At 45.4% G+C, this 14,281-nt stretch overlaps 1 protein-coding gene across 5 annotated transcripts in view; it reads right to left on the minus strand.

The window, feature by feature from the left end:
- Window positions 1-7,496: 7,496 nt before the first annotated feature.
- The window catches only part of zfhx3b (zinc finger homeobox 3b), a 170,162-nt gene continuing 163,377 nt past the window's right edge, over window positions 7,497-14,281 (minus strand). For all 5 annotated transcript variants that reach the window (XM_029846549.1, XM_029846548.1, XM_029846550.1 and 2 more), the window contains one exon: window positions 7,497-14,114. In XM_029846549.1, coding sequence (XP_029702409.1) covers window positions 12,406-14,114 — 1,709 coding nt within the window. In that variant the 3' untranslated portion in view covers window positions 7,497-12,405. The remainder of the gene's footprint in view (window positions 14,115-14,281) is intronic.

Below are 14,281 nucleotides of genomic sequence, written 5' to 3' on the forward strand. Positions count from 1 at the left end.
GATTATCTCCTATAAATACATCAACCTGCTTGATTAAAACGAGATCTGCAAGTCATTAGCTTTTCAAAAGACGGCTTCCAAGACCTTTTCTAAGAGCCGGATTAGACGGGGAAAAGTGCAACTCGCATTTTTGGTTGTCTGTGTCTCACCACGTTTATCCTCTCTCTGACCTGCCATGTACCGGGAGATTAGAAAGACATCTGCGGATGCTCGTTCTTTGGAAGCGCAGGCAGACAGTGGGAACGGCGAGAAGAAGAGAGGAGAGAGGCTGAAAGGCAAAAGGAGAGTGACAGAAGGCAGCTATCAGCTCTTCACTTGTACTTAGGGAGCACATTTACTTTACATTGATTTCCAATGCTTTAGTCAGTTTCCTGTCACTTTGCATTGTAGAAACATGTGATCTCGTTCTAACTGCTTGCAGCAGAGGGGAAAAAAGGAGGGATTCCGAAATGGGCATTTTACAGAATCCATATCGCAGCTGCTACAGACTGATGTCCTCGGTCCGACATTAATCGCAGAGTGTATATCATTATTGTTTAGCCGACAGCTGCTCCATAAAAGCGTAAGAATGTACCCAGAAAGAAGGGAAAGTGCTTATAGCAAAGGTACAACATAAGAAAAAGTCATAAACACATCTCCACACAAAATGGCCTGTCACTAACAGATGTGTGGTGCTGAGCCGTCCCCATGAATCACCAGCAAAATATGTTTTACTGCCTCTTACATGCACTTTCCTAAGGTTTCTTTTGTGTGTCTGTGTGCAACATACTAATGTGATCTGTATTCCATCAGTGCTCCTCCATATTTATCGCAGTTATGCCTTAATGCAAATGCTCATCCAACGACCTTTCTTTTTTTCATTCTGGCCTCGCCTCGGTCTCTTGTCCTCGAACAATTTTCTTCAACTTAATGCTCAGTTTGAAATAGCCCAACTCCAAACAAAGGGCTTTCTTCGCTCCCGCCCAGCACATCTGCTTGAGAGGGAGACGGGCCTTAACACCTGGAAGCAATAAAGGGCCAAAACTGTGAGAGAAAATAAGGTAGGATTATTGTTCTGTGTGGGGAAGAGATTATATTCAGAAAGGGAAAAAAAGACAGTGAAGCGCGCGGCTACACTTTCACCTCAAACACTGCGACTAGGATTCAGACGCTGATTAAAACTGAAATGAGGGGAGAGGGAACGTCTTAAAATAAAACGTTCCGTGTGGAAAGCCTTATCTGAAATGGAAATAAAGCAGATTGAAATATCTGCGCAGGCTCTGCGGCGGCGCTGTGTCATTATGTCAGCAACGCTTAGAGCGACGCAAAGGAGATAGCTCGTGGTGCGATGAGGCTCATTGGTTTTTGCTTCTGCATTTAAAAAACATCATCCGGAAATCAAATCAGCTTCTAATTTCATCGCACGTCACCCAGACGCGCGCTTCCTCCTGCACATAACCGCTGAAAAAATGTTGCATGTTGCCTGGAACAGGGGGAAAACAAGAGCTTCACGTTCTTTTTTGGCCCAATCGCAGGCCGCCGTCGGAGCAGGGGGCTGTAATGAACAGGCAGAAACAATAGCAACTGTGTCCCTCCCCAGGTATATGACCTAACAATGCCCCAGCTCAAGCCATGTTGGTCCATAACATCCAGCACAATCCCAGTAATCCCCACAGAAACCTGTCCAAAGTGTGGGAAGGGAGTGAGGGATCGCTCCCTCTCTCATCGCTCTCCCTCATGTTGACTGGAATGACATTAGATGCCAGTGCTTGTTTGTGCTCTAATGACAAGTAAGAGGGGACTGCAGTCTCCATGGCAACAGCCGGGGCTCAATACATCATACCTCGTTACAGTAGTGGAGCGGGGACGTTTGGTCAAAAATTAATATCTGGAGGAAAAGGGAGAGGGAGCGATTGTCCTGCTCTCCTTATCAGAGTTTGATAAGTGCTGCATTTAAATGCCGGCCTCATTCATTTCACCCAAACGGACTGACCTTGGCTTGATACCAGGAGGTTTTCATGTACATACGAGGAAGATGGCGAGCGATAGAGAGATGGACCCGAGGATAGCGAGGGTGTGCATCGGTGCGGGTGTGTGTCGGGGGCAGGAAGCCTGCCGTACATTAATTACCCATGATTCTCAGTTGTGGCCCAACAGATAGAAACAAGACTGACCCAGTGTTTGTCTGACACAATATTTTTGGCTGAATTAAAGGTATAAAAAAATCAAAAAAAATCAAATAAAATAAAATCATTCTTATCAGACTGCCTGAAATTTGTCAGAACGAGGTTGGAACCACAAGAGTCAGCTGGAGCACAGAGGCCCACTGGACCGGATGCGTGAAGCATCTTAAAGCGACCTCATGAAATTGTAATCCTTTTATTTTTAATATATATTCCACTCAGACGGGTCAGGCACCGGGGGGAACCACCTCAGCTGCCACATCAGCAACCCATGACTCGCATTTTCAGGCGAGGTTTATTTCTTCGCCATGAAAGGTGTCAGTCACCGAGGCGCCCATTTTCCCCGCCCGACTCAAATCCACCATTTTAAAGGCGCACTCTCCGCCTTGTCTTGTTGCCGGTTGGAAATATTTTAATCAGGCTTTTCCGCTCAGCCCAAAGTGATTGATTTGCACAATAAAAAGCTCAATCAAAACCCAAAAATGTGCCGTCGCATTTTGCCTCAAAAGATCCACCATCCTGAGCGACAGCCTCCATAATAGCCCGACAGAATAAATACGGGGGGGGGTGAAGGGGGGGGGGGGGTATCCTGCCCTCCTCTGATACTCCCAAATGCCTTTAAAAGGGCTGCCTTGCCTGCTTGTTCGCATCGCAAGTGCTGTGATTGCCCCTTATTCATGTGGGAATAATTAGCAATTCACTCACTTGACAAAAAGGCCTCAGTAGGACCTTATTAGATTTAATTATGCGATAATCTCGCGAAGACAATAGTCAGTGATGATAAGAGAGTCGTGCCTATTTGTATGTAATCAATGTTTAATATTTATCTTTCAACAAGCTCTTCTGGAGAAGGTTTTTAACAGCGACTTATCTTCAGCTGAGTCCCTCTTCATCATTTTCAGCTCTTTCTTCAATTGACATTGAGTGACCTCCTATAGAAGACAGAAGTGGAGCACAACTGTTTCACCCCCCCACAGCATCTGTTGGAGCCTTTGAAATCTATCCTCAGAGGGTTCTTGTAAAGGGTTAAATTGTTGATGTTAAATGGAATGCTGGATTCAGCTCGCTGCCTGCTAATTAGATTGTAATTACTGCATTGCTTTGCAAGCCTGTCTGCTTCAATTAGAAACACTTTTTCTCTCTTTTTTTTTTGCAGCTGCTCTGCCAAAGTGTGATTTAAAAAAAAAAATTAAAATAATGTCACTGCAGCACATTTTCTTTTAAAAAGAGTTCTTCCGAATGGTCAAACGATTGCGCCGATGAATGCCAGCGATGTCACGGAGACACTCAAGTGCACATTGTTGATGCAAAATATTGATTTTCTGTCCACATTTCAGCCATCAGGGATACAAATAAGGTCATGCACAGCTTTCGTTATTAAGCAAAAGAAACAATTTGAAGCAGATAATGCTGCAGATGACTTGTGCGCTGTAAAGTGTGAGGATTATCTGCTGCGTGTCGTCTGCGGTGCTGGGCCGTGGCCCGGCGTGCTGTCAGCGGTGGTGGTAGTGTGCCCTCCCTCTCACTGAGAGGAGCTCTCAGCCTGACTGAAGAGCGTCTCAGGCATCCACAGCGCACCTGGTCTCCATTATCTCTCCATTTCACAGGCTTTCACCCCCTAACAGGGCAGCCTGGGAACGGGCCTGGCTCTTTCATCTTCCCATCATTATAGCAGCCAGCCCAGGGTCAGGGCCCAGTCAGACAGGCATTCCAGCAGCAACGCGCCGCAACTGATTTTGGTTAATGCTAAGAAAGGGGAGAGGGAACAAAAGCCAAAGTCGGTGAAATATTAATAAGAGCGAGTCTTCGAGCAATTATTGCATTAGGAGTCCTGCTCGGCGTTGACGTTCTCTCCAGAACCGTGTGAAATGTGATTCTGCCGCACCTCTGAGCGGTGCCTCCCGCTTCCTCAACAGCTTCGACTTTCTGCACCGCTGCTTTGGATCCGAGGCTGCTCGGTGCACTCTTGGAACGTCGGGAGGTTCTACAGCGTTCTGGCAAACCCACAGGAGAGACTTACAGTGGTGCAGAAAGTATTGTTTGGTGGCGGACTCGTCCGCAAGACGCCTTCCAAAGAGATTAGAACAAAGGCGCATTCTTTTCTGACAGTTTCGGAGCCCTTTAACAGCCCCCTGAGGTCGATCTGGGGAACACGGAACCACCTGACGGCCTGACATGGTCCAGCCATTATCATTTTGCATAGGGGAATGAAATGAGGTGTGATAATTCATCTCTCGTGTACTTCAGCTCACACCCCAACGACGCTCTCAGGCAAAGGCAAAAACAGGCTCGGGCAGGGCCTTTTTCCGAAATGCATCAACGCTTTAAGGTTACAGAAATGACAGTAAGAGAAGCACTTTGAAGTGAAATTATCCCTCATTTCTGCCCCCACAAATGATTTATTAAGGGCCAAAAAAAGGGTGGGGGAGAGGAGAGGAGAGGAAAAGGGCAGACAAAGGATAGAGAAGGACAAAAACATTCCCAGCACATATTCTCTTCATTACGGGTGAGTGAGGGGGGGGGGCAGAGGGGTTAGGGGGGTGAGGCGGGGTGGGGTGCCGATCATTCAATTACTGACTGCCGTCACAGGCTAATATTCCAGCCTGTCAGGGCCCATTCTGGCTCAGTTTTGCTCAGAATCCTTCTGATGGACCTCATTTCCTGCTAAACAGAACCAGAAGGTGCTGTGAAAACGGTGACACCTGATCCCGCCTTCAGAGGACGGCAAATGCTTCGGCGAGGCCCAGAGCCTGCCAAGAAGCCCTCCACACCTTCTGCAGCATGAACGCAGTGTGGGTGGGATACCAGCGAGTGGGGGGGGGGGGGGGGGGGCAGTTCGCTTACAGCCAGCACAGGTGGGGACACGCCCAGCTCCGGTGAGATCTTTCTTTTTGTCTGGGAGTTAAAAGCAAACGGGTCAACCTGAATTCAATCAGAAACCTTTGGGCAATCATTAAAGAAAAGGGCTGCTTCTTTCATCCCGTTCGCTTCCTCTTTGATCCCCGCTGGCCCCTCATTTGACCTGACAGGCTAAATGATTTGGACTCATCCTGAAGGCTGCAGCACCATTTGTCTGGAGCCCTGAAGAGCCAGGGAGGCAGCGCAGCAGCAGAACAGAGGGGCACGCACAGGTGTGCCGCGGGTCTGGTCGGTGGGGTTCCCCTCCATCGGCGGGATGGTTAGCGCCCGACAGTGGCAACGGGGGCCGCTGCTGCGCACAGCAGCCCCAGTTCGCCTGTCTTCTGCCGGCTTTGTCGTGAATGCGTTCAACATGTCGAGGCTGAGCGGCGACATACTTGCGTTATTTCTCATTAAACGTTGGATTCGGCTGGATGGTCGGAGGCTGGTGGGGCTGCGGAGCGTTTCTGGGCGTCAGCGAACACTATGAAGACATCGACTTGGCTCAGATGGATGCAAGATGCTGCCTCTGACCACAGCGAGGCGGGACTGGATGCTGGGATCGTGTTGTAGCGTGGCTCTTCTCATTTTCTGCCTTTTTGATGTGAAACGATAAATCCGACTTTCAGCCAAGAAACTGTTAGAGAGCGCTGTTTCTGATTTGAGACACGGACCAGGAGGGGATGCCTTTCAAAGGTACCCTTTATATATACGAGATGTTCAATATTTGTTCCATTTATTCCCCTGCAAGCTTGAAAGCTGATACTAAAGAACTCAACAAGCCATTATTCCAACAAAGTGAGAGTGCAGCCTCAGCAGGGCAGCAGCGCCCAGCCCAGGTCAGAGTCTGTGCTATTCTATCCACCAGAGGCATGCTGGTCCACACAAGAAAACATTCTCCAGCATGTCAAGAGCTGTTTGGGAGATGTTAAAGGTTGACTGGTGGAAAGAGGCGACTGGCACGAGGAAGCTGTCACTGAGCTGCTGAGGTGCGCTGAGGATGATAATCAAATATGAGGCCAGGCATTTGCAAGGTGGGCCCTGTACCTTCAGGCCAGTGGAGAACCAGTTTGGTAGCCGTGGTTGCCCAGGGTCTGTGTTAGAGCCGAGCGGTAACCCAATTTCACACTGTGTGACTGGCTCTGGCCTCTCTCAATGCAGCCTCTGACTATGAGTGCCATCTGGCCCGGGCCTGTGAAGGAAATGGCCTTGCTTTTCACACTGATCGGATTAGGGGGCTTTTAATTCATTCGGGATGTGCCCTTGCGTGTTAATTGGCTCAACATGGGCAATGAATCTTGCCTGTTGCTTGGGACAGGACGGCCTCTTTCTTCAGCCCCACATACTCTCCATAGTTTAGCTCCTTTTTCAGCCCAACTTTTCCACACTGAAGAGCAACATTTTAACAAAGTTTAGAAGATGGCAACCTCAGTGGAATTTGGAATTTCTTGACAGACACTGAAAGGAACGCATCTGTTAAAACGCTCGAGTCTGCTTCTGTTTTTTTTAAAACAAATTCTGTTCTTAAATTCGTTTTGTCGTCTTTGCACTTTTAATTATTGGGGTGAAATAAATTAGAAGACAAATGCAAATATCTTAAAGATTATACTGTAGTTTTATCATTTCCTGTCTATTGGAGGAGGATTTTTCTATTTAATTCAGGAAGCATGTGTTTTAATTAAATTCTCTCATTAAACAATGAGAGAAATTAATTAAAATAAAGAAAATATTACTGAAAGTACTTCTTGTTTTAAACATGAACACCTCAGGATGCATTTAGCGTATTTAAGAACCAGCAACAAATGCTTCTACAATGGTTCTAACGGTCAAGACAACATCAAGTTATTTCCCAATATTTCACTCGAACTCCTGTGCAAATAAATATTTATAGACTTCAGTGATTCAGACTGTCCATAATAACCAAAGCTGTGTTAACCTAACCTGTAACAGTGCCACATACTAAAGATCCCGGCGTGGTGACCAGCTGACTGGGATAGGAAATGACTTCTCCAAGATGGTCAGAGATGTACAAAGCTGATCAAAAAGCTTGTTTTTTTGATACCAATCTAACTTTAAACCCATTTTACCTGTTTCATTTAACATGTGACCATGTCCATGTACCAGAAAAACAAATAAAAGGCAAAATTGTGTCATCACGCTGGTGTAATGCTCATGTCTGCCTGTTATTCTCTTCCATTTATAACCCGACAGGGTTGTTGTGAGGGAAAATGGGTCTGGGTTCTTACACAGAAAAGCATAATTAGTGAAAGTATAACTTACCCACGGGAGTCTGGAGCTGCTGTGAATGACTGATGTGCACTTACCCATCCCTAAAACTGGAGCGGTTATTAATGTTACAGTTAAATAAAAAGGGGACGCGATCCTCCACCTGCCACACATTCACGCGACACAAAGACGAGTGCACGCCAGCGCCAGTTATGCTCATACTTTTTTTAATGTATCACAATGAGCAAGAAACATACTTGATGAAATATTTTCAAAGGAGTATATTCAATTACCATCTACAGTCAACTTAACTAGGACAACAAGGTTTTGTGACAAAAGTTTCTTTAAAAGTCTGAAGTTCCATGTGTTGTATGTATGTTAGTTTCCATGTAATTTGGTACAGTTTTGGAAATCTTCATCATATAATTACAGTAACAAAAAAGCTAACAAGACTACAGCATAGAAAAGACATCAAGAACAACATTTTTGGTTTAACTTGCTCTTTTTTGTACATTGCAAGGCTGTTTTTTTTTTCTACCCTCTGATGGGCTGCCTGGAGCCACAGAGCCATGCTTGTGAGGCTCGAAGGAGGAGAAATTCAAGGAAAACAGAAACAGACAAAAAAAAAGAAAAGAAAAAGAAAAGCATTTAAAAAAATCATTGTGGCACCGTAAGTCACAAAAGGAACAAAGAGCTCCAAGTAACAGTTCATCTTTGAAGTTGGAGCGAACGGTTGTTTGGTTGTTAGTTTGGTTGCTTTATTTTGGTTAATACGCTTTCGTTCAGTGTAACCGCCTCGTCAACGAAAAATGACAGCTTCAGAGAACCCGTCCCCTCTTCCTGTCATTCATTTCCCCCCCCTTCGATTACGCAATCAACAGAGAGAGGGGTGAGCCGCCGTCTGACAGGAGAGCTGCGCCCGTCAGCCCGGGACGAGCGTAAGCAAACGAAGCGGGTAGCCATGTGACCTGGGAGAGATGGAGCAAGCGCCTCCGTCCGTCCTGACTCAAAAACGGGGGGGGAGGGGAGGTTAAAAATGTCCATCCAAGAAGCAGAGGCAGGGCCGGAGGGACAGAGTGACGGACAGAAAGGAGAAAAGGGGCAGCTGCAGCCAGTTAAGTTCGGCTTTAATCGAAGGGCTTTCCTCTCAGTCACACGTGTCCATTAGTTCCAGAGTCCATCCCGTCACACAGTTGTCAGTAATAAAAGCAGAAGGTGTGTTTTTAAAGCTGTTTTCCAGCCTGACTTTGGCTCCTGTGCCCAGTATCGGTGTGCCCGCAGCTTCTCCTGACCTCCCAACGAGATCTGCAAAGTTTCCCAGAGTCTTTATTTCCATTCCTTCTTCATCTCAAAAACAACAAGAAAAAAAAAAGATGTTTTAAATATATCTATATCTGTGTACATGTTTGTTTTCACAGTGGGCAAATTTATGACCTTGTACAGCAAAACCTTGTCTTTGTCGCACTCTTCTCCAATGTCCATGAAAATCAAGTATCCCGATGGAACGCCGGCGGACGAAAGCATCCACAGTTAAATATCACACTTATCCGGAGCAAACTTGTGATTCTTTATGGTGTTTTTCTGCGTGTTTCAACTGCATAAAGCTTTGGCTGCTCTCAGAAACTGCTCAGTGCTTCAGTTCCCTCTGATCTTTTGTCCTCAATTTTCTGTTTTTGCTTCCCAAATTTTCAAAATGTATTTTTTCCTCCGACGCAGCGGTTTGCTTTGTTTAGGTGTGTGACACTTAATCAAAGAGCAAACAATGGAAAAAAGGGAAAATAACAATTGTTGCTGGCTCTTAAACGCGCCCCCGCGCGTTCAACACGTGCACACGTGCACACGCACAGACCGTGCTGGCTGAGTCGAGACCTCAGTGTCGCCTTCCACAAACGAGGCCGAAAGAACGGACTTTGGAAAGAAGTGAGCAGTCTGCAGCATCCAGACCATGGAGAACATCATCACACCATAAAGTGGCCGGGTCGTTTCTGCGTCTGTTAGTTTTTTTTAGTTTTTTTTTTTAGTCTTTTTCCATTTCATAGATTCAAATTAAAGCTGGTGTTAATTTATGAGGACAAATAACAGACAGACATTGAAAATAAAATACAAACACTCAATAACAAGAACATAAAGCAGACATATTAAAAAACAACAAAAGGAAACAGGCACAACTTATGAATTGTCTAAAACGTAACAGTAACTTGGGGCGCTGAAGAAATAATAAGCTAGCAGATCCAATTTTCTGGCTTTCGGCAACATGCTGCAGGATTAACACCAACTCAAAATACTCGCAAAACGAAGCACTTTAACACACTTCTGAGATTGTGCTGTGTATTCGTCGGGGCATATACAGTATCTTGGCTGTACAGAAGAGGCCAAAAGGTAGTTCACAAATGTAAAGACAGCGGCGATGAGCCGTTCTGGAGGAGCTTCAGTCGCGGGCCGAAATCAAACAGAGCGAGTGACATCTTTGGGAATAAAAGCATATCAAACGAGGGACATCTTCAAATAATATCAATACTTAAATCAACATTTTAATGCTTTGGAATGAAGAGGTCCCCTAGAAACCTGCGATATTTGCACGGAAGCGGCACCCTGCAGACACATGGGACAGTCACTGCTGGAGGGGGGGCAACAACACCTCAGCAAAGCCATCCTTTCCCTTTGAGACTAGCCGTAGGTTGACTGGCGGAAATGTTACTGAACCTATGAGTCGCATCAGTACCAGATGTATTATGTACATTTTTGGTAACCAATATTACTTGCTTGACAAGTGAGCAACAACCTGCACTGGATGGAGGGATTTTCATCCCACGACCACACGACCCGCGACGCGACTCCAGCGTACACCAAAGGTTACAGTCGCACAAATTGAGGAGAGAGAGAAAGAAAAAGGAACTAAAAGCAATGAAGTATAATCAGTCCTTGCTTAAGAGAAACCCACCATGTTATTTGGAATGCACTGTTCTTTACAAACGTTAGAGATCATTGGCTTTAAACATTGGTCTGTTTGGAGGAGAGAAAAAAAGGAAAAAAAGAAAGAAAGTTGGCAAAAATGTCCTTTGGAACAAACGGTATATTCACAGTCTTCAAAGTTCCGTTTTTGCAACGAGAAAAAAAGGTGTTGCAGAGGCAAGGAATTGGTTTATTGGTTGTTTTTCGTTAAAGCTTAGCCAAAAGCAAAATGAGCATGCATCTAGTACTTTTTTTTCTTTCAAAATTCTACATTAGCAGCAAAACGTATGTCCTTGAAGACCAGACCTTACACATTTTCTTTGAAAAACAAAACAAAACAAAAACGCTCATTTGAATGTGACTAAAAAAAAGAAGTCAAAGAAGGATTCTTAACCTTTATCTTACAAACTGCAATGGCTCTGTAACGGTGCTACTCCACGATGCAAGGACGAGGGCCCTTTTTTGGTTTTTGGTATTTACGTAAAAAAGCCGCCTTTTCGCTCGCGCGGAAGCAAAAACGGCAACTCTGATGCGTACTCCTCTATCTTTTAAAACTTTGTTTCCTTTCCTCTAAAAACACAACAAATTCTCAAGTATAAAGAAGCCTCTTTTCTCATATTTATGCACCAATGGTGAAAGTGTTTAGTCTTTGGATTTTCTTCTTGTCTTAAAGCGTGAGAATTATTATTAGCATTCTTTTTTCATTTTCACTTATGACAACAAAAGATAGTCAAATCATATAAAGACCGTAGCCACACTAAATAATGAAGGGGGGGGGGGGGGGGAGAAAAGCGCTGTAGTGTACATTTCTACAAATACAGGGAGGGCAGAGAAAAATAAGTGCGCAGAACGAAGAAGATGTGAGAAGTCAGACAGTGATAAGTGCACAAAGGTAATGCAAAAAATAAAACTTTCCATACTTCACCCAGGATTGTTTAAGTTTTGGTTCGAGCGACGCCAACCAAAGCATTCAATTTAAATAATTGTCAGAGAGGAGCCGGCCTTGTCAGGAGGGGTAACCGGGAGGTTGAAATTAGACGGAAATAAGGTGGAGAGAAATGACCTGTCCATCATCTAGGCTATCAGAATGACCAGGACAACATCAAATGAAGCGTCTTAAAATTGGACAATACAAAATCTAAATGTACACACTTTTTTTTTCAACCTACCATACTGTTTAAATTCATTTCCAATGTAATAATCTACTGAACACCAAAAGAATGTTTATACCTATCATAAATACAGAAGATTGTTTCTGCTTCATCAACACTTTAGAGCAGCCACCACAATGTCTGCAATGGCGTCCTTAGCTCAGAAAAACAGGATTATGACCCCCTCCACCCCTGCAACGGATTTCTGATCTAAAAGTTAGCACATCGTTGACCCAATTTTGAATGCCAGGAATCAATGCCTTATTAAAGTTGCCTTCAATTAGGAATCTTTGAATAGAAAAGCAAAAAAAACAGAATTGCTCATCTCCTGTCGGGAAACAAAGATTCCAAGAAAAGAACCAAAACAAAAAAAAACCATGGATTTCTGCAACAGAAAAACATCTGTGAGCTGTTGACCTGAGAATAAAATAGACATTACATTATTCTTTTCCTTTTGTAAGCCATTGGTATCTGAATGCTTAAATAGCAAGAAAAGTGTTAGACTATTCTCCCATACAGTACATACTGGCTTTTTCCAACTGTGCTATTAAGAAGAAATTATTATAAAACAAAGGGACAGCTTGTTGACACATAGTTCTCCAAAAAGGTTCTTGGGCCGTCTGTCAACGTTTAGGCAGTCCATTGCCATACAGTACAGCATTCTTCTACCATTTCCCAGCACTCTTTTCTATTCTCATATATTAGCATGTAGGTATCTCAGTTCAGAAAAGAAAAAGGGAAAGAAAAAAACAATCAAATTTAAAAAAAGAAAAGAAAAAGAAACTAAAACCAGCATGTTGATATGGGAAAACAATCCACTAACATTTAAATTTTTGGTTACAAGCTTTGGAATTGCAGTTAGTCTTTACACATCTTTTTTTTTCTGAAATTGGTTTGTATACTTTTAATGTATTTTTAACATTGCTGCTTTTTGTGGGTTTTTTTCTCCCGTTTGTGATTTTTTTTTGTCTTTTTGGTGTTTTTCTTTTAAATATCGTCCATCACTGAAAGCTCTTTTACAATCTGATGGAGTCTGTTCCTACACTAGCAAGGTTACTACCACAACTACTACTGTCTTTAACAAAGCCGGGCCGCTGCGGCTCCTCCACCGTCCTGCCCTGCCTGTCTGCTGACTTCTGACTGCTGTCAGAGTCAGACTCGTCAGTAAAGACGTCTGTTGGTATCGAGGTCTGAACTCCTGAGGTGCTCAATGAACTTGAGGTAACCGTTGAAGGTGAGGACATTGGAGGAAAAGAGGAGGAAGAAGACGAGGGACTGGCATTAGGCTTCCCAGCTAAAGCTCTGGAGAAAGGGGCCTGGGGCCATGATTTGCCGGCAGCTGTGGTGTTGAGAGGGGCTGAAGAGGCAGAGCACAGCGACGTGGAGACAGCAGAGGATGGCATGGTGGCTGATGTTGGCGGGGGAGGGGGGCTGCTGATGGGATGAGCGACAGACTGCGAGGTAGATGCGGTGTTAGGACTGGGGAAGCAGGCTGAAGAGTGAGGTAATAAACTAGTAGCGTGCTCTTTGGCATTTCTGGCTGAATGCTTGATTGTTCTGTGTTTGTGCAATGCCGATTCCAGGTGTTGACTGAGCGCTTTCTCCCCATCCAATGTAGTGTCACATGCCAGGCAGTCGTAGAGACTTCCAGCCCCTGCACCACCGGGGACACGCAGCAACATCTCTTGCAGGTTTGCCACAGACTGGCCGAAAAAACAGTTAGATTTTACGTGGGTAATCGCCGCCTCTTCCTTGGTGAAAACCGCTTGACACTTGCGGCACGCCATTTTACACTGCGCCTTGGGGACGATGTACTGATCTCGGTGGGAGTCCGACGCTTTGCCATCCATCTCGTTCTGCTCAGAGGGGACTTTGTGGTCAGAGGAAGAGGAGGAAGATGGGGGTTCGGCATGGAGGTTACCCTTCTGCGCCTCTGTTTTTACCGGATCTTTGGCAGATTCTTTTCGATCCCCCAAGGGCTGCGAGGAAGTTTGGCCCGCCTTGGGTTGATGGATCTGTTGGAGCTGCCTCTGCTGCTGTTGAAGTGCCTCCTGCAAGCTCTGCTGATATTGCTGGTAATGCTGCAGCAGGGATCCCGGAGACAAGCCCATTAGTGCTTGTGACAATGCTGGGTTGTAAGGAAAGAGACTTTCCATGCCGTACATGGGTTGAAGGTAGCCCCCTTGGAGGGCCCCCGGGAGCTGCGGGGTGTAATACGGGGAAAAGCCAGGCATAAAGTAAGGGAGGAACTGGTTTGTAAGGAGAGCCGTGGGGTCGGACGCCAAAGCAGCCTGCAGCGCCTGAAGTTGGGCAGGATCCACCACGTACTCCATGCCGGGGGTGGGCATGGAGGTAGCAGGTACAGCTGTGTCTGGCTTTTCCTTCTTGGCACTAGCAGCAGAAGTGGAGGGAGCAGGAGTACTTCCAGTCGATGATGGGGACTTCTCCGTCTTTTCCTTGGGCTTGTCCTTCTCTCGTACCCTCTCGGTGTTGCATTCTTTCGGGGGATCGGGTCGGGAGCCAGACTGGGTGGTGGAGGATGTGGAGCTGGACGTGGAGGTTGCGCTCGAGTGCGAAGCAGACGTGTTGCTCTGACCTGGCGTGGACGTGGCGAGAGAGGATGAGGAGGGCGGCTTGTTGGGTAGTCCGGACGTGGGAAGGCTTGGTGAGGGAACACTGGCACCAGACATGTTCAGGAGGTTTGAAGGTTTTGGAGGAGTTAAAGCTGAAAGTATACACACATTTAGAATACACTTAAATGCACATACATTTCTCTGATAGGTTTACAAGTTTATTTGTATTCTCTGGCCCCAGGTGATAAACTGTGGAGCCAAAAGTATATCATCTGACAGTGTGCAGTTATGCTACCGTTCAAAAACTCTACTTTCCACA

Source organism: Takifugu rubripes, chromosome 13 (genome assembly GCF_901000725.2).
Source record: "Takifugu rubripes chromosome 13, fTakRub1.2, whole genome shotgun sequence".
NCBI classification, from domain to species: domain Eukaryota; kingdom Metazoa; phylum Chordata; class Actinopteri; order Tetraodontiformes; family Tetraodontidae; genus Takifugu; species Takifugu rubripes.